Raw genomic sequence first — 23,523 nt, forward strand, 5'->3', positions numbered from 1 at the left:
GCGCCCGAGGCCCTAGAGCAGTGTGTGTGGGGGAGAGACGGAGGGAGGGCGGGAAGCTCGCGCGGGTAACAGCGTGCAGTGACAGGTCAGCAGTGCGTATACGACGATACGTAAGTACGTGCACAGTGACACTGCAGCAGCCGTCAAGATGCAGCTGAAGTTACTGTGGGCCAGGGAACTGGGTGCAGCCGGTCGGAACCTGCGAATGGCTTGGTGGCCGCCCCTTCGGAGCCGGCGCCCGAATCCCCCGGGGACCCTGCCTGACAGCCGCTCTGTAGTTCCTTTACCTTAGATGGGAAAGGTGAGATGAGGAAGTCGTGATGGACGGCTTTTCTAAACGGTCGTTTTCTTTTCCGGTCCTCTGGGCGTGTCCTTGGAGCTGCTCGTTTTGGCTTTATTTAAAACCTAGATAAGTTATGCGGGTGTGGGGGAGGGGCATGGCGTGCAGATACCTCGTCTCTGCGAGGCTGTAACAGAGTAAACGTGCGGTATCTGCACAGTGTGTAAAAGAACAGCTTGTACTTAAACAAAAAAAACAAAACACAGAAAGTAAAACCAGACGAGGAACTTGTTTGCGCAGCCGCAGCTGGGGCCGGCTGGCAGGGGCGGGATGGGGGGCGGGGAAACGCCGGCTCTGCTCTGGAGGCCTGGCCCCGAGAGAACCAGGTCTCCGAGACCGGTTTGCACAATCTCCTTCCCTGAGAGGCACTGGTTCTGGACCTGAAGCGTGTCTCCAGAACGCCTGCAGGGAAACACCTGGCTACAGCCGGCAGAGTAGCGGGACCAGGGCAGCTGGTCTGGCCGGGTCCCCACCCAAACGGACCATCAAACGGCTGCGTCCCAGCCACCACTGGCGTTGCTCTCCGTTTTCCGCTTTTCAGATTGACAAAATAAGATGTCTAGATTGACATCTAGAGAATGGAACCTGATTCTGCGCGGCCGAGGAAGTTGCAGAGCAAACCCTCTGGTGGTTGCAGACAGCACCCCAGATTGGACAGGCACAGCCCCCAGCAGCACCCCTGCTCCAGCCCCCCCCCCACACACGCCGGGCCGTCTCTCTTAGGACCTCCTCGCATTCACGCACTGCTTTTTATTAAAAACAAAAACGAACACACAACAGCATACCGCTTTACTATAAATCCTAGACAGTGTGCATTTTTTTTTCACTTTCAGTAAACGGGATCTTGCCCCACGTGTGTGGGTCGGGTGGTTATTTCAGTTCTCCTGTGCACTACCGCAGACTAGATCCCGAGTTTTCTCCCGTCTACGGGTCTCAGCTATGGCTGCAGCACAAAAGGCCTTTGAAACAGCTTTAAAACTTATTGAAATTTCTCAAAACACAAATGTACACAAGCATCCTCCAGGGAGGAACCACCTTTTCAGCCAGCGCTGCTGGAGCCATCCGGCCTCCGGGAGCAAACCCGAACGACACAGCGGCCCCACCCAGCCCTCTCGCCCAGAATGAACGGTGGACTTGGACGTGAAACATGCAGCGATCAGACTTTTAGAGACAACCCCGGAGAAAACGCTCAGGACCCCGGGTCAGGCGGAGAGTTTTCCCACTCAGCAGCAAACCCTGGTCTGGAGAGGGGAAGTGGAAATCTTTGCTGATCTCATCAAGAGGAAAAGTGCGTTCCCTGTGGAAGCCCCCAGCAGGAGGAAGAACAGAAAAGCTGCTGACGGGGAAACACGTGGGCGAACCATGTCTCCCGGCAGCAGCTGCGGCCTGAGGGGCCTGCTGGGGACCGGGGTCTCCAGGCACGCTTTCCAAAGCGGGGAGACGCAGTCCGCTTTTCCAGGCTGTCACGCATTGAAAAAGTTGTAACTTGACAAACAAGTCTTCGGTACTTGATATTCCTGGGCATAGGCAGCCTCGTGGAAATGACAGCGAGTTCTCAGCGTCCCCTTCCCGCGAGCCTCTGAGCCTCCCGCAGCGCGCCCTCCTGCCCCTGGCCCTGGCCCTGGCCCTGCCTCTCCCCCTGGGAGGGTGTGCCAGGCAGCGAGTAGCCAGCAGCTCTGCGTCTCAGCCGGTGACTGAATGAGCGGGTCCCCCCCTCTCCTGCGGCCTCGGTCCCCCGCTGTTCCTGGCTCCTGGGGCTCTGGGGCAGGGAGGTCCGGGCAACGGCAGCCCCCCGCGGGATACCGAGGCCCAAGCGAGCCGGGAGGGCAGCAGACACCGGCCCATCCCCCTCACTGTTACACTTGATGAGGTCAGCGTAAATTTCCACATCCTCTTTCGAGGTCAGGTTTTGCTGTGAAGTCGGAAAACTCTCCGCCTGACCCGGGGTCCCGGGCATTTTCTTTTCTCCCGGGACCCACCACGGTCCCGTGCCACTTCCGTACTTTCGCTCCGCCTGTCCCTCCCGCGCTTGCTGGGGGAGGGGCGCCTCCCGCCCGACCAGGGCTCCGCCCGGGAGGTGGCCGCGGGTGGGCGGTCTCCCCCCAGTGTCCCTGCCCCCCGATGAGGAGGCAAACAGTGAGTGGCAGGTTTTGTAGGTGGCTCGGTGAGTAACTGGACGAGGCCCGGTTATTCAGCGGGTGGAGGGGGGTGGGGGGGAGGCGGGGCCGCGGCCAGGGGAGGGGCCGGTTGGCCCTAGACTAGGAGCGGAACTTCTCTCAGCTCAAGGTTACCTCCTCGTGGCCCAGTCGGAGCGCAGCCCCTGGCCCCGTGCGCCCCTTACCCGAGATCCGCAGCTTCCTCCGGGTGTCTGTAGCCGGCGGCAGTGGCGCGCGCAGCTGGAGCGGCAGGTGTAGTGGCTGCTGTGCAGTGAGTGTCCTCGCGGAGGTCCTGCTTTCGGGAGCCAGGGACTTGCAGGTGAGGTGACAGGCTCGCGCAGCCCTTGCTGGAAGGAAGAGCTGGCAGCGGGTCGGGGAGGGGCTGCTTGGAAAAGGGAGAGGGCGCGCGGGGAGGGTGGGCTTCTTAGCGTCCCCGGCCACCTGTGCGCAGCGAGGGTGCGGGTCCCTGCCCAGGTTCCACCTGTTGAGGCGGAGCCCACTGGTTGGGCTCCCGCAGGGCGCCCCCCACCCAGTGCTTTCCAAATCCTGGCGGGCGGGCGGGAGAGGGCGTGCGGGAACGCGGAGGACTTCCCCTTTGCAGGCTCGCAGTGAAGTTGTATTTTGGACCTGCAGAGCTCCAATAGCTCACAGCACCAACAGCAAAAGAGACTGGCAGCTCAACAGAGAAACTTGACTGTTGTGAACTGTGTGACACAGATATGAACGGCCCGGGAGTGGGTCCTTTCACAGCCCTGGCAGGCTGGCCTCGGACCTGGAAGAGGGGAGCTTCAGGCAGCCTCACTGGCCGTCCCCAGATCTGTCCCTCCCAGGTCAGGGTTTGGCTAGGTGGCTCAGGCTCTCAGGCCGGCAGCCTCCTGTCTTGGGCCACCCGCACCTGTGGCCATGACCTTTCCTTCTGCCCCCGGCCCCGTGATCCCGTCCTTGCTCACCCACCCCTGCCCTGACCTCCGCTGCTGGCTCATCAGCCCCCTTCCTGCTGCTGTCTGCGTGACAGAGACCTATGGCTCCATTCGGTGGCTGTGAGCTTGGCTTTGAAAAGTCTTGTGATTTCCTTGAATTGAAACGACATTTTAATCAGGTTTTCACACCCTGCTCATCTGCCCCAGATGGATGACTTCCTGCCTTTCGGCCGTTAGGGGCTGTTGGCATTGGGCCCGCCCCACCCTGGGCCTCAGCCACGTCCTGTGAACCCCTTCCCCCGCCCCCTCCTGAGGCCGAGGGGACTTCTTGGTGCGCGGGCCTCTGCATCACAGGTGTCTTCCACTCGGCACAGGTCTGCCGGGCACAAAGCAGGGAAGCGCAGGGGCTGGCCTTCAGGCTGCCCGCCGCCACCAGACCCAATAAGCAGAGACAGGAACTGAGTCTCTGTGGGCACTATTTTCAGATGGCTGGCCATCTGAGAAGATGGCGGGTTTCTGTGCGCCAGCAGACCGTCTGAAATTCCATTTGAAACTGTCCCTTTTTATAAGGAGAACAGTGTAGGTGAGGGGTTTGGGATTGCGGGGTGGGGGGAGTTAATTAGGTATAAGCTGCAGCGTTCTGTCTTCGGTGTCCTGGGCGGTGCTAAAGACAATAGGGGGGTCCTGGCTGGCGTAGCTCAGTGGATTGAGCGCGGGCTGCGAACCAAAGCGTCGCAGGTTCGATTCCCAGTCAGGGCACATGCCTGGGTTGCAGGCCACAGCCCCCAGCAACTGCACATTGATGTTTTCTCTCTATCTCCCTCCCTTCCCTCTCTAAAAATAAATAAATAAGTCCTTTAAAAAAAGACAAGAGGGGGTGAGAGGTACAAACCGTGACCCAATCCTGCATCGAAGGGCCATCCTGGTGGAGGCATGTAAAAAATTCTTCATGCAGGCGTTTTCTAGCAAGAAAAGGCAAGCCCCTTTTCCAAGAATTGCAACGCCAAGGGCTAGTGTGGTTGGGAGAAACAATTCTGATAATATGTGCCCCAGTGCCGAGCCCCTCCCACCACACATTAGTGTATAGGAATAGAGGCAGAGCCAGAACCACTGTTTCGTCAGGCTTAGCTAATATTCTCCAGGGAGCGCCCCAACTCTCCACTGCAAAAGGACTTTTGGGGAGATAAGCAACTGTGGCATTCAGTGCTCGGTGCAAAGACCAGAAGACGGAATCTTTATGGCCAGGGTCTAAAGTACAAGGAGGAACGGGGGGGGTGGGGGGCATTGAGAGTACGATAAAGCCCCTCCTGGATACGTGGGTTCATTGCGGTCGTCACAGAGAGCTGATAGTGATCACTGCACGGCTCTTTGCTTGAAGCATGAAGTTGCTCCTTTAAAGGGAAGCACAAAGGGTCAATAAGAACAGAAAAATAAGCTACAGTAAATACTTGGCAACATAAACTGTATTTTTTGGCACCAGAATCCAGTGCTTGTTTTCTCCTAACGGGCTGTCTGGTCTGGGGGCCGGTTGGGTTTCGTTTCCGGGTGGCAGAGCTTGACGTCTGTTTCGTCCATGATGAGGCTTCACCCTTGTACCTGGGAGCCAGACGGGACCCACAGGGATGGAAACACATGCACACCCTGTCCCCCAAGTTCAGGGCAGTACAGGGCCCTGCCAAGAGCCATCTCCCAGCGGGTCTCTCTATAAAACCTGAGGATAAGATGACTTTGGCTCTTTCTTCTGAAGATGTTTCTCCATTGGAGTACAGAGTGACTCATCACAGTGTAGAAAATTATAGGTGAACATAGTTAACATAGTCAAATTTTGGGGGGTAGACTCCTGACTCCCCCTTTTTTGTGTTTTTAAGAAGAATGTTAAAGGTACGATGTGTCCGTTCTACGATTGCGTGAAAGGATGGATTGCAAGGTGCTCCTGTCTCATGCTGGATATTCCAGTGCTGAAGGGAAGCCTGAGTAGAACGGGCAAGGTGCCCTGGGCCGTTATCAATTTTAATGTGCTGAGGCCGCAAGGTATCCTGGGCCGTTATCAGTTTTAATGTGCTGAGGCCACCCTAAATGACTAAGGGCCTCAGGCCAACGGGCTGGTATATTTTTAGCAGATTTTCCTGTCAAAGCAGATGCATGTAGGGCACCAGAGTAAGTATCAATAGAAATATGAATGTACTTGGATTTTCCAAAGGGAGCGTGATGAGTGACATCTGTTGGCTAAATCCTCTGAGAACCTAGTCCTTGAGGGTCAGCTCCCGTGGGTGGGGGCGCCTTAGTAAGGGCTTGGCAGTCAGGGCATTCTTCAACAATCTGCTTGGCTTGGGAATGATAAAGAAACAGGCCTTTAACTTTTTCTACTACTTTTTCTGTTTAGCTTTGGGGGTCTGATTTTCGCCCTTCTGGAAGGGCTCGTTTAAGCCTTTAACCCTTGGCTTTCTGGTTTGCAGCAGGGAAGGAGCAGTTGGCTGAAAAGTAGCCTCCGTTTTAAAAGTGCCATTTGTCTTTGTTTTATTTTGTTAGGTTCGGAAAGGCAGGCCCTCTGCCATTTTTGCGAGCTGCAGTGAGTTTGAGCAGCAAGTTAACTGCCCCTTTAGCTTTTAGGTTTAGCCTTTGCAAGGAAAACTGGGAGGGGTGCTGCTCAAATATGTCTTAGACAAAAGTGGTGAGGCGCCAAATGCCTTTCATAACTCGGTTGACTCACCGCTCCCCGCGGGAGAATAGCCAGTTCTTCCCCAAGGAAACGGCCGTGTTTACCTGGATTGAGTTAAAAAGCGGGACTTAGTCTTCTGTGGAGAGGGCTAGTGCCCCCCGGGAGACAGTACACTTATATCTTATTTTCACAATACAAGGTCACGGCTCCGGCATCAACAAGGAGGATTCTTAGTATTTCTTGAACACGTCACACCCCCGTCCCACTTTATAGCATGCTTGAGATTGACACATTTATGAACACACTCACAACTTTCAGAAACAGTTTTTTCTCTACTGGCAGCCACATTTACTTTTTGTTGTTCTGTTGTTGTCGTTGTTAATTCGCATTGATTACTGCATTGCTGGAGTGTGCTCAGACGCGAGCTGTCTCATTACCGAGTGCCCTGCCGACGTCCGGGAGGCTGGGGAAGAGAGAGGGAGGGGGGTGCCAGGCGCTGCAGGCTTGCTCCCAGGACCGAAGCGGTCCCTGGGCCCTCAGAAAGAGGGTGCAGAGTCGGTAGAAGACACGTTTTTCCATTGTTTTTCTTCCTGTGCTTTTTGCCGTCTGAGGGAAGTAAGATCTTTCTTTTCTTTTCTTTTTAAAGATTTTATTTATTTATTTCTTAGAGAGGGAAGGGAGGGAGAGAGAGAGAGAGAGAGAGAGAGAGAGAGAAACATCAATGTGCGGTTGCTGGGGAGCCGTGGCCTGCAACCCAGGCATGTGCCTTGACTGGGAATCGAACCTGCGACACTTCGGTTTGCAGTCCATGCTCAATCCACTGAGCTACACCAGCCAGGTCCTCTCTCTCTCTCTCTCTTTTTTTTAAATCAATTTAAATTCTTTCTGAGAAGAATCCTTATGATGTAAGAACACCAGAGATTTCATTCTATTTACCAAAACATTTTGAGACTGAGACGTGACTTTTAACACAGAAACAAAAATAAAATTCAAGCAAACCAGTATTTTCAAATTAAATGCTCTCAAGGAGGAGGGAGGGAGACGCTGCCCTTTATCTCACACCACCTGGTGCTGTTTCAACCTCTGCCCAGCATTTCTCTGAATAGCAACGTCTAAAGGTCCCTCCTCAGGGACACATCTAGCAGTCTTAAAAAGCTGCTAAATTAGCATACAACATTGCTCTTGCTCTTTAGAGACCCCATTGCCCATGGTTGAGGATTCGCAGAAAGTTTTTTTAAAAATTCTTTAACAAATAAAAGGAACTTTTTCTGATATTCCTCCCGCCACAAGTGCGGCGGTTACAAAGCCGCTTTTGCTTTTACTCCGTCTGCACCTTTAAATCCTACTTGTTTTTGGTGAAGAGAGTGTGGTGGGTCATAATGTGCCGATGGTGAGAACCATCGGGGGCGGGGGCTGCCTGGTGTCCGGGGGACCCTGACCCCGCTTACGGGTTTCAGGTTTCTCCCACGTGTCTAAGACTGCGAGGGGGGCCCGAAGCGCCAGGGGACCAACCTTTATATCTCGCTTCCTGACCGAGCCCAGAGTTACGTCACCGTGACTGGAACTCCCTGTGAGGGCACCTGCATGTCTCGGGGATTGACCCCAGGCTCCTCCGCAAGGCCCCTGCTCACGCAGGAGCGCCGGAGATCTCCAGCCGGAGGGAGGAATGCCTCTTCTCTTCGGCGCTTCAGCAAGAAGCTGAGACACTCACAGATAACCCTGGAACTGACTCTGAGTTCTCAAAGCAATCTCCGGAGTCCGGTTGAAACCAAAACACTCATTTACTATCAGCTTTTTTCTGCTTACAGGCGGGCGGAGGGAAAAGGCAGAATCAAAAGGGCTGCAAAAAGCAGCTTTTCAAGAAAGAATGCGCAGAGGCGCTTGTAAGGAAAAAACGCCAATTGAAGGGAAACCTCATTGCTCTCTCCCCCAAGCCTCAGCCCTGACTGGGGGCTGTGCTGCGGGCATGGGCTTGTGAGTGCTTTCACAGTGTGCCTCTCGTCGAGTGGACTTCTGCTGGCGGTTGGCAGGGAACCTAGTGTTCTTCCCCGGCCCACGTCCAACTCATCCTCCCACGGACGCCTTCGTGGCGGCGAGCGCCCTCGTGGCTCTTAAATGCTCGACCCGTGCCCGCGGGGTGCGGCGACTGCCGGAGAGAGAGCAAGGCTTCCGCTCACCAAGGAGAGGGCTGTCGCACGAGAGAGCGACCTTGGAAAAATGCCCTTTTCCTCTGCAATCCCACACACCGCACGACCTGACCGAAAAGCACCCGGTGTTGCCGGCCCTCACCCGGGCTGATGCCCGTTCCAACCACGTTGGTTGGTGTGTTGGCCCGGACGACGGCTCGTCGCCCCTGGGTCCCTGCTCCCGGCACCAGGTGCTGCAGACTCCGGCCCTCGGGAGTCTGCGTGTCGTGGGTGCGGCTCACGCCTTTGAAACAGACGTCCAGTCCTCTTCTTCCTCAGGCCCCTCAGGGCGCAGCCAGGAGCCTGGGGGGCACGGGCCTCCTGCTTCTGTTGTCTGGCCCCCTCCACCCCCCACACCTTGTCTCCGCACTGTGAATGTTAACTGCCCTGTGCTCACCACCTGAAAGAGGTGTCTGTGTCTCTCTTACTTTTTATCCCATCCCAGAGCTTTGCCCGCTGTGCGTTCTCCTCCCCAGTCTGCCCCCGTGGTCCTCACGGAGCCCTCCCCCGCTTCCGTCCCCGCCCCCCCCCCAATCTAGTGCGTAAAATGGGCTGCCAGCCGCTGTTCCCGGGAGGTTTTCTCAGTCTGTTGATATTTTCCTTCCCGGCAACTGACCTCAGTTTGGCTCAAATGAACTCGTGTGGGGACTTTCTCTTAGGCTGGACTCTGTGTTCACTGGCAACACTAAGCTATTTATACAAAATAATCTGCCTCTCTGGTTCTTACTTTCACAGGCGATGTTAAACCAAAAATCAGCTCCCATGGCTGAAAGAAAGCCTTTTTCAGAGTGGCCTTGGGGCCCGGACCCCAAGGAAGAGGAGGCCGGGTTGGGGGGGGGGGGGGAAGGCAGGCCCTCGGTCCTGGAGTTCCGCGAGCGTTTTCTGTGCACGGGCAGCGCAGGGGTGGGGCGGACGGAGTGGATTCTGGAAGGATCTACGGGAGCGAGAGCCTGAGGGGTTGGGGCAGGGGAAGGGCGAGGCGGAGCCGGCTCATTCAGCCGTGGGCCCGGCACAGTCCCTGGAGCCCCCGTGGAAGTAAGAAGCAGGGTCTCCCCGGTCCAGCAGTGCCTGGCGGGTCTCTCTTCTGGGTCGCCCTGGAGACGGCCACCTGGAGACTAACCCTGCACCCCGACGGACGCCCGGCCTGGGAGCGGGCTTCCGTCAGCACCGGCGCCTGCAGGCCAGCGGGCTGGCCGTTCCCTTTCTCTCGCCCTTCGGCCGCTGTGATTTTAACGCAGGGCGTCTCAGAGCTTCTTCTTGCCCGCTAAGACAACGAAGACTGGCGTAGGGTTTTCGTTTCTGTTTTGACGAGCTGGGTCTGGCGGCAGGCAGGGCAGCCCCGGGTGCAGAGCGGGGTGGGGCCCTTCCGGGTGGGAGTGCAGGCAGAGGGGAGTTGTGTTGGTGCCGGGGGGCCTGGCCAGGCACGGGCGGGGGGGGACAGGCAGAAGCCGCAGCAGAGCACGGCCCCCCGGCCCACCCTGTGTGCTCTTCTCTGGCTTCAGGAGTGGGCCAGGTATGGCCCATGTTTCATGGTGGTGACCACGGGCATCCACCCCTTTCTCCACTGTGGGGCACTTGGGGGGCTCGCTCGGGGGGCCCTGGTTTCTGGCAGGAGGCTGGGGAAGTCCCTGGGCGGGAACGTGTCCCCCACGGGACGGGCCTGGCCGGTCCACGGACTCCGCTCACTGGATTCACTGCCTGGGCGTCGGGTGGCCATGGCTTCACGCCGCTGCCTCTAAGTGCCGTGTCCTCCCCGCCAGGCCGGGGGGACCAGGAGCCAGGCAGGTGCCGGGGGAGGTGCCCAGGGACCAGGGCTCTGCGGCCGAGTTCCCTGCACGAGCTCGGCCCTCGTCCCCCACGCGGAGACCCGGGCGGAGGCCAGTGCTTGGTGGCCGGGCCCCGTGCAGTCCCCGAGCTGTGCCCGCCCCTCCCTCTGGCACTGGGGCGGGGGCAGAGCAGAGGACCGAGTCACCCGGCCTCAGGTCCTCCTTGTCCTTCCGTGGCAGGTCCCCAAGTGGCCCTCGAGGTCTGGTGGGACACCCCCGATGTTCTGGAAGGGCAGGGCAGCGAGGCGGGGGCTGCGGGGTCCGGGTCACCTTCCACAGGCTAGCACAGCGCTGCTGCTGGTCCGAGTGACCTTGGACCCTCCGTGGCTCACTGCTGCTAAACCACTTCGGCAAGAGGCGGCCGGACCAAGGAGGTGCTGGTGCCCTTGGCAAACATCAGGGTCCCCACAGGAGAGCAGGGAGGACCCCCGGTGTCGGGCGGCTGCTGAGGCTGGAAGCTGTGGCTGATCGGGAGCCCCTGCCGCACCCTCCCCAGGCCCCTCTCGGCGTCTCCCCGGCTCCACGGCGCCCTGACCTCACCCCTTCAGACTGACTTGAAGCTGTTCACAGGTTAACACTGTCCCATGCTGTTTCCCCCCAGGGTTCTGCCGCTGGTGAGAGATGGCCAACTCAGAGACTGACCCCAAGGGAAAGGAGCGTGCCAGGTGAGACTCCCCGACGGCTGGGTTTCTGGGTGCCCGTGGTTTCTTCACCAGAACTGACTGTGTGAGCACGCTGATCCCCCGGACAGCCCCAGGGGACGGCCGCCGGGGTGGAGGGGCCCTCGCTGGGCTGGAGACCTGGTCTGGCCCGGCCTGCGCTCGGCCCTCCGGAGACGCGGTCTAGGGGGACCCGGGCTCAGAGCTCAGGTCGAGGCCTGGGGGGTTTATCCGACACCCGGCACGCTCCCAAACTCAGCCCCTGCTTCTCCCTGCTCTTCTTTGGTCCTGAAGCTTCCGTGCCTCCGGGGCTTCTCTGCGCCATCTCGTAGTTCTCCTTTGCGATTCTCTTTTCTGGTTATTTGCGGGAGCAGCACACACTTCTTGTCTTAGTGCCACTTCCTGCGTGGACGTTGCACCTGCCAAGCTGCCCCTCTGCCCTGCCCTGGGACGGCGCCCTCCCTGGGCTGCAGGAGGGTGGGGGGTGTGTCGTCCTCCCCGCCGGTCGCCGGGAGCGAGCGGTTCTCGTTCGTTCCGCGTCTCACGGTGAAAGTGGGGGCTCTGTCCCCGCTCGGTGACGTGACGCAGCGATGCCCAAGGAAGTCACCTGATTTGTGGGTGGGCTGGAGAAATTGTTTTGCAAGTCCCGCACCTCTGCCTCGCCACTGGAAAATCTTGTAAAGTGTACGTGTGAGCACATCCTGGGGGGTCATGGCACGGTGCACTTCGTGGGCCGGCCAGAGAGTCCGTGACGTCTTTTCCCCATAAAATAAAGGACACATTTGGTTTCATTTTCACCAATAACTTTATATAGTTGGATATTTTGAGGGTGTCGGCTGTCTCTCGTGTGGTCGAACGTTGATGGTTCTCGATCTGATCGCTGCCAACTTCCGCTGTCGGCCCGGCCTCGGAGCACCGTCCAGCGGAGATCTCCAGCCGGAGCTGCGCACGCCGCCTCTGACACGGCCGGTCAGTCAGCCACAGCGCCTTCTCCGCACACTGCCCACGTCCGCTTCTTGCAGTTCAGCTGCGTTTTTACCTTTCTCGAAATAGTGAAGCGCACTCTGCCAAAAATGTTGCGTATCTTCTTCCATCTTCAAGATCACAAGGGTTCCACAGAAGTCCACCCGTTCTGGCACGTTTCTTCAAATGCGCGCTGGTAGGACAGCTGTCACAACACGGTCTAACAGAATGGTTTCACATGGAGTTAGAGACAGCTCAGCGCCCCCAGAGCCGTCTTTGGAAAACCCCGAAGGACCTTTTTGGCCGACCCAGGATTTCAACATCGTCGCGGTCACCGGTCACACCCTGTGGCCTTCGCCTGTTTCTGGAATCAGAGAGAAGAGGAAGGTTTTCTGTTTCGCAACGTGTGACCACGCAGTGTCGCTGTACCCCGCTGCGTCGGTCCCGCCGGGTGCCGGTGGCCCTTCTCTCGAGACGGGGTGCGCGCCGCACCCTGAGGTCTCCCTCCCGGGGACGGGGCCAAGTGAGCAGCTGTGGTCACTGAGGGGTGTTGAGGCTGTGGTGCGACGTCAGCATTTCTGCCTCAAGATCAGGGATCGTCCTGGTTACACAGGAGCCCGGGTTTGGTCCCGCGGAAGAGGCCTCCCTGCCCAGGAGAGAGGGACACGCCTGGTCTGGAGACCCGGGGAGCCCGGTCGGGACCCGGCAGGGGCTGCGGTGGACAGGTGTGGCCCCAGGTCCCGGGGTGACTGGCTGTCCGCCCAGCTGCAGCCGGCTCCTGCTGGGATGGCCGGCTCGAACCTCCAGGTGTCTGCAGCCCAGCCCAGCCCAGCCTTTGGCTGTCAGCCAGCACTCCCCTTTGTAAAAAGAGCTTTCTGTCTCTCCTGAGGATTTTGCGCTCAGCTGTGTATTGGGTTGGGCAAAAACTTCATTACGTTATTTTCAGTACCATGATGGCTACAGTAGTGCTGAGCTGTCTTTAACTTCTTTAGAAACAATTTTGTTCGATTGTATTGTGACAGCTGTCATGTCGACATGCATTTTTAAAAAAATGATCAGCCCTGTCTGGTATGGCTCAGTGGACTGAGCGCCAGACTGTGAGCAAAGGGTCGCTGGTTCGATTCCCAGTCAGGGCACATGCCTGGGTTGCGGGCCAGGTCCCTAGTTGGGGGGTATGTGAGAGGCAACCACACATTGATGGTTCTCTCCCTCTCTTTCTTCCTCCCTTCCCTTCTCTTTAAAAATAAATAAAATCTTTGAAAAAAATAAAACATTTATCAAAAATGGTAAATTTTTGTGCAGCCATTTCAATGTTGAAGATGGAAGGAAACATGCAACACTTTTGGCATTTCACGCTTTATTATTAAAGGGAAGGTAAAGACGCAGTGGAAATGCAGGAAAAAGGACATGTGCAGTGTGTGGAGAAGGTGCTGTGACTGATCGAATGTGTCAGGAGTGGTTTGCGAAGGTTCTTGGTACCCCTGACATTGTGGCCACACAGTCCTCTGCTGTGGGGCCGTCTGAAGCCCTGGAAGATGTTTAGCAGCCCCCCGGCCCCTCCCCACTGGAAGCCAACAGCGGGAGAGAGCCGGCATACTCCAAATATCCAAATCCAAAGGGCTTTTGGTGAAAATGAAAAAATGTGCCTTTTGTTTTATGGAAAAAATGTAAAAGACTTTTTGGCCAGCCCAGTGAGTCAGCCTTTTGAACATGTCCAGATGTGCGTTGGCTTGGATGCCCTGCGAGGAGGGGGAGGGGGCATGGGCGCGGGCGCCCGGTCTGGGCTGCTGACGCCCAGCTGGCTGGAGACACAGCAGGACGCCGATGGGGGCGGGGACAGACCTGGGGAAGAGATGGTGAGGCAGGCGGGGCCTCTGGGCTGGTTTCCTGGGGCTGCGTAGGCTCCGGGGACTCGCAGACAAGAAAGACCCGGCCTGGCCTTCGGGACTTGGTTACCGGAGGTAACAAAAGCGATTGTGTCCATCGCACGAATAGGCGGAGGGACCGGCGCGGAGCAGGCACTCAGTGTGGGCCGGAACTACTTTCCTTGGTTACTGGAGGTCGACGGAGAGCGTGTTTTCTCGGGAAAGACTCCCTGTACCCAAGGCAACGATAAGTAGATGGAAATAAACAAACATGGGCGCTGTGGCCGTCCTCAGCATCTGTCTGGCAGAAACTCGTGCGTTTTTAGCGAGAGCTGCAATGCCGGAAAACCCCCTGGACACGTGGGTCCGCAGGAGGAGGCCACTGCCCCAGGGGCTGGAGCTGCGGGCAAGCGGCTCCCGGGCGTGCCGGCGCGCTCTGTGCCAGGGGCTCGTTGGCGCGGCTGCACGGCGGCCAGGACGTGCCAGCCGGCCCGCGGGAAGCCCTGGGATTTCCAAGTCACGGGCTGCGGAGACCGTCGTCCCTGGCGTGCTTTTCTGTCTCCAGCGGGTTCTGGGCAGGAAGCCAGACGCAGCAGGAAGAGCCGGGACGCCCTGGTCGCTGCAGCCAGGGGCCCACGCCGGCCTCCCCGCTGCTCCGGGCTTGGGGAGCACCCGTGTGCGGGCGTCAGTCAGGAGGCTCCGTGCGGAAGGAGGCGCGGCTAGGGTTTGCTCCCAGGGACTTTGCAGGGGAAGACCCGCTTGGGACCTGGGCGTTTGTTCTGTGAGTGCCGTGTCACTGCAGCGACCACACGCATGTGCACGTTGTCCGTGGTCCCCGTCACGCGACGGTGGCCGAGCTGAGTGGTCGTGGCAAAGCTGAAATGGTTGCAAAGACACCAAAAACACTTGGTGTCCAGCAGCGTCTGGCTGCCACGGCAGTCCGTGGCGAGTGTGTTATTTTAAAAACAAGGTCAGGTTTGTGTGCCAGGTGGACTTGAGCTGGGCGGCGACCGGCCGTGCTCTTTCTGTGTGACCGACCTTTGGATCTTGCTCTGTGTGGGTCCCCCAGACGGGGCCCTGGGCGAGGGGAGGGGGCCTCGCAGCAGGGGTCTGTCCTTCCCTGTCTGCGCCACACGCTCCCCGCTGGCGCGGGGCACTTTGTCACCACGTCGGCCACCGGGCGCCAGTGCTCTGCTGACCTGCTTCCCTGGTTTGGCACAGTGACCACGGCATCCATCTTGGCAATCCACACCTGGCCGGGATGAAGGAGGACATCCTCTACCACCTGGACCTCAGCACCAGCGCGCACGACCTCCCGGCCATGTTTGGGGACGTGAAGGTAAGGAGTGGGGCTGCGATTCTGGGGACTTTTACCCCCACGGCCGCCTCCCTGGGGACAGGAGTTGTGGCCCCCTCGCAGAGGGCCGGGGCGACAGAGGGCAGGGTCACAGGTGATAGGTATACGGTGGGCTTCTCCCCACCGTCACTGTCCAAGGGTAGGAGCTGGTGAGTAGAGGAACTCGTGGAAACGCCGCCACGGCGGCCCCTCTGAGTTCTCACCCGCCCACTGTCTCCTGGGGCCGATGGAAGTGAGTCCCCGAGCCTCATGGAGAGAACGGAGAAAAGGGGACGGGGCACTCAGTGAGAGTGATTGCGGTGTGTGTGTGAGTGTGAGAGTGTGAGTGTGTGTGATTGTGAGTGAGAGTGAGAATGTGTGTGAGTGTGTGTGAGCGTGAGCGTGAGAGTGTGTGTCAGTGTGTGAGTGTGTGTGACTGAGCATGCGAGTGTGACTGAGTGTGTGTGTGCGTGCGAGTGTGACTGTGAGAGAGTGTGTGATTGTGAGCATGTGAGTGTGTGAGAATGTGAGAGTGAGTGTCAGCATGTGTGTGAGTGAGAATGTGTGTGTGTGTGACTGTGTGAGTGTGAGAGTGAGTGTGAGAGTGTGAGATGCACGTTGACACCGATCCCTCCGTGGCCTCGCACGCAGCCGCCGGCGATGCTCCCCACAAAGTGTGGGCTCTCGGCTCCGGCCGGTCCTGGCTCAGGCCCCCGGAAACGTCCCATCCCGCGGGCGAGCGCTGGCCGCGTTCAGAACCTGAAACCGGAACACGCGGTCCGACAGCCGGGCTCCGACCGCCGGCGCCGTGCTCGCAGGCTCGCTGGCTCGCTGGCTCCTGTGCTTCCGCCCCCCGCCGTCCCCTTCTGCTCCCCGTTCGCTCCGCGACTGGTCTCCCGGGGAGCGTGATTTCCTTTCTCTTCCTCGGAGACGAGCGGTTCTTCGGTCAGCCAGCTCCCTCGCCCCGGCGTGCTTGCTTGCGTTTCTTGTGTCGGACAAAAGGAAAAGGGCGCTTTCACCGACCCTGCTCCGCAGACGGAAGCTTTCAGCCCTCTGCCCCCGCCCCCGCCCCCGCGGCTGCCACTTTCCGCACCTTGGCCCTTGGGCGCTCGGGCGGCCGGGCGAGAGGTGGGGGCAGGAGCCCGTTGTGTAGCTGGGCTGCGGGGCCCTGGTCGCACAGGTGAGAAGCCCACGCCGCCTTGCTCCGCACCTGGCTGCCGCCAGGACACTGAGCCGCCGGCCCCCTGCTGGGTGCAGGCTGGTGGGCGGGGGGCAAACCCGCTGCATGTCCTGCAGCTCCTGCGTCTGTGTCCCTGGGAGCCGTGGCCGGCGGCCGCGCCGTGCCAGGGCCTCCTACCCCACACGGGAATCTCGGGGGCCAGGACCCCCAAACTCCAGGGAGTGCCCAGTTGGCAGGAGGCCTCCCTGGGTGTGATCCGTCTGGTGAGGGCCAGGGGACTGGCGTTTCTAGCACGTTCCGGGAGGGGCATGTGCTGCTGGTTGGGGCCCTGCTGTGCAGGTGTGGGCCGCCCCCGGGCTGACGGTCCTGCTGTCTGTCTGTCCGTGTCCACAGTTCGTGTGTGTGGGCGGCAGCGCCTCCCGGATGAAGGCCTTCATCCAGTACGTGGGCTCGGAGCTCGGCCTCAGCCGCCCGGGCGAGGACTACCCCAACATCTGCTCGGGGACCGACCGCTACGTCATGTACAAAGCGGGCCCTGTGCTGTCCGTCAGCGTGAGTACTGCCCCCGGTGGCCGCCCTGGGCTCTGCAGGCCCTTCCCCCGCCCCAGTCCCTCAGGCAGGGTCCAGGCCCCCTCACTTCCTGTGCACCCGTGGGGCCGGGAGTCCCTGCCTCAGGAGCAGCACCTGCTTGTGCAGCAGCCCCGGGTGCACCCTGGAGGAGGTGGCCCTGGAAGGGCAGGAGGCGGGGCTTGGGAACACAGGATGAGGCACAGAAGGGACGAGACAGAACCCCGCCAACCGAGCCTCGCCCTGGGGCCCATCACGGGGTGATCAGCACTCAGCATGGCTGAGAGAGAAAAGCCAGCCTGGTGCGCCTGGGGTCGGCACCTGGGGGGGGGCTGGTGGGGCTGGCTGTCACCTTGCATTCACCCTGCATGGGGACAGTGCGAGCTCTCCTGCTTCCCAAAGTGTTCTAGTTTTAGAGAGGGGAAGGGAGGGAGAAAGAGGGAGAGAAGCATCAGTGTGTGGTTCCCTTTTGAGCGCCCCCTACTGGGGACCTGGCCCGCAACGCAGGCCTGTGCCCTGACTGGGAATCGAACCGGCGATGCTTTGGTTCTCAGGACAGTGCTCAGCCCACTGAGCCACACCAGCTGGGGCTGGAAGTGTCCTCTCTTCTAAGCCTTTGTGTTGAGGTGCATCCTCGGGGACCACGGGCGGGAGCGCCCACAGAACATGCGTGGGGGCTGCGGGCTGTAACGCTGCGTCTCTCCCGGGCCAGCACGGGATGGGCATCCCCTCCACGTCCATCATGCTGCACGAACTCCTCAAGCTGCTGTACCACGCGCGCTGCTCCGGCGTTGCCATCATCCGCATCGGCACGTCCGGCGGCATAGGTGAGGGGCAGGTGGCCTCTGCGTGGGGTGTGGTGAGGGGGCACGCACTCAGTCCCCCACAGAGGGTGGGCGCGGGCACCGGAGCTCCTGTCCCGGACCCCGCAGCAGGAGGCATGGGAAGCGGCCGCCCACCCACACACGTCCAGCCCACAGTGGCCGGCCCTGGGCCACGCAGCTGCTCGCGCACGGGGAGCGGCTTGTGCGCTGGCTTCCTCTCTGCCCTTCGCCACCCCCTGCGCTGCTGCACTGACCCTTCCCGCCACTCCCCCACCTGCCTCCCGCGAGGGTCTGACGCACCTCACAGGAAGCCCTGCAGGAAAGTCAAGGGCAGTGGGGGTGGGGGGAGGGGGAGAGAATGCAAATCTAGGTAAGAAGGCATCGGCCCTGAAGGAACACACAATGGCCAGGAGTCGGTCCAGGTGCCGCCCGGCTGGGGTGCACACAGCTCACTGTGTGATTCTCGCCCACTTTTGTATTTGCTTGGAATCTTCCCAAAACAGAAAGGCACAAAAAACAGGGGCCGGTGAAACGCACTGCGGTCCCGGCGTGCCCGGCAGGTGAAAGTAGAGCTGAGTGAGGACAGGTAGCTCAGGAGGGGAGGTTTCTGGTCCTTCCTACTGCTTGGCACCTTTCTCCTCTGTTTTCCGCAAGGCGTGGGCCGGCCTTCCCGCAGTGTCAGGGATTTGAGGGGGAGATAGACCCTCACCCCTCCTTTTGAGCACGGGACTGCTGCCGCTGCATTTCGCCGCACACGTGGGTCGTCCTCCTTTGTGTGCTGGCTGCACCCTCTGTCCACCCCGCGTGGCCGTGACGCCTCTTCCTCCTTCAGGCCTGGAGCCCGGCTCCGTGGTCATCACCCAGCAGGCGGTGGACGCCTGCTTCAAGCCGGAGTTCGAGCAGATGGTGCTGGGGAAGCGGGTCGTGCGCAGCCCCGTCCTGGATGCGCAGCTGGCGCAGGAGCTGCTGCAGTGCTCCAAGGACCTGAAGGACATCCCGACGGTCCTGGGCAACACCATGTGCACCTCGGACTTCTACGAAGGTGACGATGGGGCAGCCGGTCCCCTGCGGGCTGGGGCTTCCCCGCCTCCTGCCGCACCAGTGTTCCTGCATTGGTTGTAATGCCCGCGTGTGTGCGGGTGGTCCGGGCTCCCGCGGAGGTGGGCCGGAGGGGCTGAGAGCATCCCTGTGGGCAGCGCAGCCGTGTCAGTGTGGACCCCTCCTTGTGTCCCCAGGCCAAGGCCGCCTGGACGGTGCTCTGTGCTCCTACACGGATAAAGAGAAGCAGGAGTATCTGCGGGCGGCCCACGCGGCCGGCGTCCGCAACATTGAGATGGAGTCGACCGTCCTCGGTGCCATGTGCAGTGCCTGCGGCGTCCCAGGTAGGTGGGCGGTGGGCGCTGGGCCGCCGCCCCACTGGCCAGCCTCGGCACCCTCTCCTGGTCCTCCCAAGAGCCCACCCTGTGCCCAGGGCCTGCCCGGGACGGGGTGGTACGGTGCACCCCTGTGCTCAGACCGCCTTTGATTGTCACATGGCCAATTGCCGAATCTCAGTGTCTCTGCAAGGACTCATGTGCCACCCAGTGCACTGAGGAAGGTGACCGGAAGGCCCCCAGACTCCACTCAGGTTTTGAGGCGATAAGGCCACCCAAGGCCCCGAGATGGGCCTGGCTTCCCAATCTGGACTTGGGCTGGGGCTTGTCCACCTCGAGGCCCTTCCTAGCCACCCTGCAAGGAAGGGCCAGCTCTGCCGTCCAGGATTCCTGCTTCCTCGTTACTGTCACTTGCCTTTCAAGGCGGTGCAGACCCTGGGCTGGCCCTGGGACATGCCTGGGCCTCTTGGAAGCAAAGGGACAGAGAATGAGGAGTGGGCAGGGCAGGGCAGGGCAGGGCAGCCGGAGGAGCAGGGCCTGGAACTTGCTGTGATCCCCATTCGCCCCTCCCCCCCACCGCCTGCTGGTCACTGTGGGGGCCTCGTCCCCGTCCAGTGGGCCGAGGGAGGAGCCCAGCGCTCTGGGTTGACTTGGCCTTCACTCTCCGCAGCGGCCGTGGTGTGCGTCACCTTACTCGACCGCCTGCAGGGGGACCAGGTCAGCAGCCCCCACGAGGTGCTGGTGGAGTACCAGCAGCGGCCGCAGAAGCTGGTCACCCACTTCATCAAGAAGCGGCTGGGGATGGCCTGAAGTCCTCACGTCTCGACAATGAGCGTCCTTGGTGCTGCAAATAAAGTCCCGCCCAGATCCTTGCTGTGACCCTGCACACTCTGTTCGAGGGGGGAGGGGAGACGGCCAAGCGTGCCGGCTCGCACTGTGAGGTCCACGCAGATGCGGGGTTTCCCAGTGACTCCCTGTGCCGCTCAGGCCCACGCTGCTCAGGGGCCCCTGGTGTTGGGAGCCGGCGAGGCAGGGGGGCTGCAGGCGGGTTCCCAGCAGTGCAGGTGGTCGTGGCGGGGGTCCAGGGTCAAGTGTCTTGCACAGTTCCTGAGTCACAAACAGCCACGTCCCCGGAACCTTCTGCGTCAGCCCTGGAACTGCCGTGATCCCCGCCTACCCTCCACCCTGCGGCTGGACGGGTCTGGGGCAGGCCCCGGGACGGTGGATTCGAACGCTCCACCTTCGGCACGCCCGCCGGAGGCCTTTCTCGGGTACTCGGTCCTGTGTGCCCTGGGTGGGTGCTGGGGCCGCGTCCTGCCGCTCAGCCCGGGCAGTGAGCTGCGTGACCCGGTGGCAGGGAAGGGTCGGGACCCTGGTGTGGCAGGTGTGGTCCCTGGATTCCGACACTCACCGGCAGCCGAGGGTCAGACGCAGGCGGGTCAGGGTGTGCTGAGCCCGAGCACAGCAGGGACCACCGTCCCTCTGGGTGCTGAAGAGCTCCACCTCTCCTCGGGCCGGAGGCTGTCGGGGGGAGGGGGTCTCAGCACCCCCTGCTGCGCCCCAACAGGAGGCTGACCGGGAGGAGCAGCCCTGGAGGGTGGGGTCCGTGTGCGGGGCCGCCAGGACCCAGCTGACCTGGGGGAGCCCCTCACACCCCTCCCAGGCAAGTGTGGCCCTGGGGTCCCCGCCACTTCTTGAGAGGACCCTGGCGAGGCAGAGAGGACACAGACCGTGGACCCTGACGGCCCTTAAGCTGAAGAGGAGGCTGCTCCCATCCGGAGACGGGCTGGGTCCCTCGGGTGCCTTCTCCATCCTGTGCCGGACTCCTCCTGGGCGGGGTGCGGGGTGCAGGGTGCTGGGGGCAGACTGCTCTGCTGGCTTCCCGGATGCGGGGGCTCTCAGGTGGGGCTGTGCTGCCCCCTGCTGGCCACGCGTGGAAAGGCACTCCACGTCCCACTGGGGCTGCTCCTGAGTCCCCGGCCCCTCTGGTGTCACTGAGGCGGGCTGCGTGAGGACTTCGTGGGGGCCGGACAGCACCCCACCCAGGCAGCACCCCTGGACAAAGCTGCTCGTTCTGATGGGATAATAACAACAATCACTCATCTGTCATGAGACCTCTGTCCTGAGCACTGAGCTCAGCTGAGTTTAGTCTGGTGACCAGGGTGACTGGAGGTGACCGGGGAAAGTCCCCAAACACGCTCCCTGGGTTCCTGGAGGCTGCCGTCCCGCACCCTGCCTGGCCGCCCCACCCCGAGTCTCCCTCCACGCCCGACAGCCACCCCCTGAGCAGGACCACGTGATGTCAGCTCGCTCCCCCCCCCCCCACACTGTCTGAGCGAGTGGGGAGAATTAGGGACAGGGTTGGGTTTGCTCTGCTGGACGAATCTCGCTGGATCTGGGGGGGCGGGGTCAGCTGTGTCACCGCGCCTTTCCTTCCGGTGACGCCCTGCACGAGGCCAGTGCGGGAGCGGCCCCCGGCTGACCATCGTCCAGCACTTTGGAATTGGGGGGAAGTCCCAGGTGAAGTGCCCCACGTCACAGGTGCAGCTGCTGCAGGCGCAGCTGCTGCGGGAGAAGCCGGCTCGGACAGGGTTCAGGGTGGGCGTGTGCCGCTTCCCGCCTGCGCTTGCCCCCATTCCCGCCCCGCCCACCAGTCCCGACGCCACCTGCCACCTGACCGGGCAGAGGGACCAACGACCCGTTTCAGTACCCGGAGGCAGAAATAACGAGATTCGGGGAGATCCAGCCCGTGTCTCTCACACTGTCATCGCCGGTGACAGCACTGCCCGGGACAGGAAGTCAGGGCCGCGTCACCTGCGACCCTGACACGAGGAAACCATGTTCCTGTGTTGACCTGGGTCCAGTGAGCGTCAGGTGCCACTTTCCAAATGGCCAATGGTCCCTTCGCTGTGCTGACCTCTCACCTTGTGGTGCCGGTGAGGCCGCTGAGCCCCACGCTGGGAGTTGCCCTGGTTACAGGGCAGGTGAGGGCTGGGTCTTTGTGTGGGAATGTCCAGTCAGTCCCCCGCCCACCGGCCGCAGACCGGGGAGCGAGATTGCCGTAGACACGTGCTCACACCTGGCCCTCGGGAGCGGGGCGGGGGCACCCGCCGGGGGCAATGCCTTCACCCGTCCCTAAGAAAGGGCGTTTGAAAGATGCAGTTCTGGCGTGTGGTGTCCACGTCGGCGAGGGACATGGCCCTCCTGCAGCTCCCGTGGCTCCGTGGGGGCTGGACGCTGTAGCCTCCACTGCGGACTGTCACCGGCTGCTGGGAGCAAAGGGTCCTGGGGAAGGTGGGGGCCGAGGGCTGCATCCTGTCTGCTTACCTGTCGTCACAGCACCTCCTGCCGGCTGGAACGTGGGTTAAATCTGGGGTCCGAGAGCTGCCGCTGGCGTGGAGTGGGCACGTTGCGAGGGGACCTGGTGGATGCAGTCTCTGAAAGCGGCCATTGATGGGGCTTGGGCAGCTGAGGGGGAACCGGGGCCCCCCCTGATGGCCCGGAGCAGCCTCTGCAGGAACTTGGAGCTGCAGGCCAGCTGCGGGGAAGGCCTGGCGCCCCCAGGGTCTGGGCTCCCCCAGGGTCTGGCCTGCACCTCATCTGCATGCAGGCCGTTCTAGGAGGCCCTGCATCCCTGCCTGCGCGGCGGGGGGCGGGCAGCGGGGAGGCACTCTCCCAGCGCAGCCCCTGAAAGTTGCTGTTCGGTCATGGCTCCCGGGGGTCGGAAGCACTGCCACTTTTACAAACGCCCGTGGGCTTCTGAGTGAGCCTCCCTTTTCCGTCAGAGACTGCCGTTGAAAAGTCGCTTCAACCTCCTGCTCTATTAGTTTTAGGATCTTCGTCATCTTGCCATTTGCACCTGCTGATTATCTTATACTGGGATTCATATCAGCCCGTGTTTCCGGTTCTTTGTTCTAAAAGACCAATAGGCCCAAAGTGAAGGCAAATAAAATATAAAGAAAAATAAAATAAAATAAAAATAAAAATAAAAAATAAAATAAGATTAAAATATAAAAAATAACAATAATAAAAAATAAAATGAAAACATGCCCGCGCAAACGTATGTTTCCCTGGGCCTCTCCCGCGCCCGCCAAGCGGATGCCATCCCAGGTGCAGTGTGGCCTGGACCCCGGGGGAAGCGAGGGAAGGGCCGCCCCGCCCGGCCCTTGCAGGAGCCTGGGCTGGCCGTCGGCCCCCAGCAGCGCCCGGGACGGCTGCTGTTGGGAAACGCACACACGCTCGAACGGGATCTGCACTCGGAACTCACTGGGCCTTTCCAGCTGTGCAGCCGACACCGGAGCTGGGGCCCACTGCGGGCGGCTGGTCAACAGTTGCGTCCCCAGAGCTGGGCGTGCACCCGGAGGGGCAGCCCTGAGTCCCGCCGCCCACGTGGCTTTGCGCCTGTGCCTCTGGTTCTGCCGCCGGCTGCTCCCCCGCGAGGAGCAGGCTCCCGGCGTCGGAGTAAAGAGAAATCACACGTTATGTCTCACCTGGAGGAACACAATCAACTCACAGGGGGCGCGAGGGCGGGATTCCAGCCTCGGACGGTCGGGAGGGGCCGACAGCACGACCCTCTTCCCCGCCCACCTCTCCAGCCCGGGGCTCCTCCGCGCGATGCGGCTGCGCCGGATGTGCCCTTCCGCTCTCTGCGCACGGGTCCCAGCCCTTT

At 60.8% G+C, this 23,523-nt stretch overlaps 1 protein-coding gene across 2 annotated transcripts; it reads left to right on the forward strand.

Moving 5' to 3' along the window:
• Window positions 1–234: 234 nt before the first annotated feature.
• Window positions 235–19,726, forward strand: UPP1 (uridine phosphorylase 1). 2 transcript variants are annotated; one of them, XM_045827520.1, is made up of 8 exons: window positions 235–301; window positions 10,689–10,752; window positions 14,796–14,913; window positions 16,484–16,642; window positions 17,370–17,484; window positions 18,314–18,523; window positions 18,717–18,863; window positions 19,525–19,726. In XM_045827520.1, exons 2-8 carry the CDS (start codon window positions 10,709–10,711, stop codon window positions 19,662–19,664), a joined length of 933 nt encoding a protein of 310 aa, XP_045683476.1. In that variant the 5' UTR covers window positions 235–301; window positions 10,689–10,708; the 3' UTR covers window positions 19,665–19,726. The 2 variants fall into 2 exon arrangements, with proteins under 2 accessions (XP_045683476.1, XP_045683475.1); XM_045827519.1 differs by lacking the exon at window positions 235–301 and adding an exon at window positions 2,603–2,815.
• Window positions 19,727–23,523: the final 3,797 nt, after the last annotated feature.

Source organism: Phyllostomus hastatus, unplaced genomic scaffold (assembly GCF_019186645.2).
Source record: "Phyllostomus hastatus isolate PE091 unplaced genomic scaffold, TTU_PhHast_1.1 phas_scaffold_78, whole genome shotgun sequence".
NCBI lineage: Eukaryota > Metazoa > Chordata > Mammalia > Chiroptera > Phyllostomidae > Phyllostomus > Phyllostomus hastatus.

What these genes read in the sequence shown, in the direction of transcription:
- UPP1 (XM_045827520.1), top strand. Translation starts at nt 10,709, where the DNA reads ATGGCCAACTCAGAGACTGACCCCAAGGGAAAGGAGCGTGCCAG. An exon ending in GCCCTGTGCTGTCCGTCAGC is followed by an intron (nt 16,643 to 17,369) that starts GTGAGTACTGCC and finishes CTCCCGGGCCAG; the next exon opens with CACGGGATGGGCATCCCCTC. An exon ending in CGGCACGTCCGGCGGCATAG is followed by an intron (nt 17,485 to 18,313) that starts GTGAGGGGCAGG and finishes TTCCTCCTTCAG; the next exon opens with GCCTGGAGCCCGGCTCCGTG.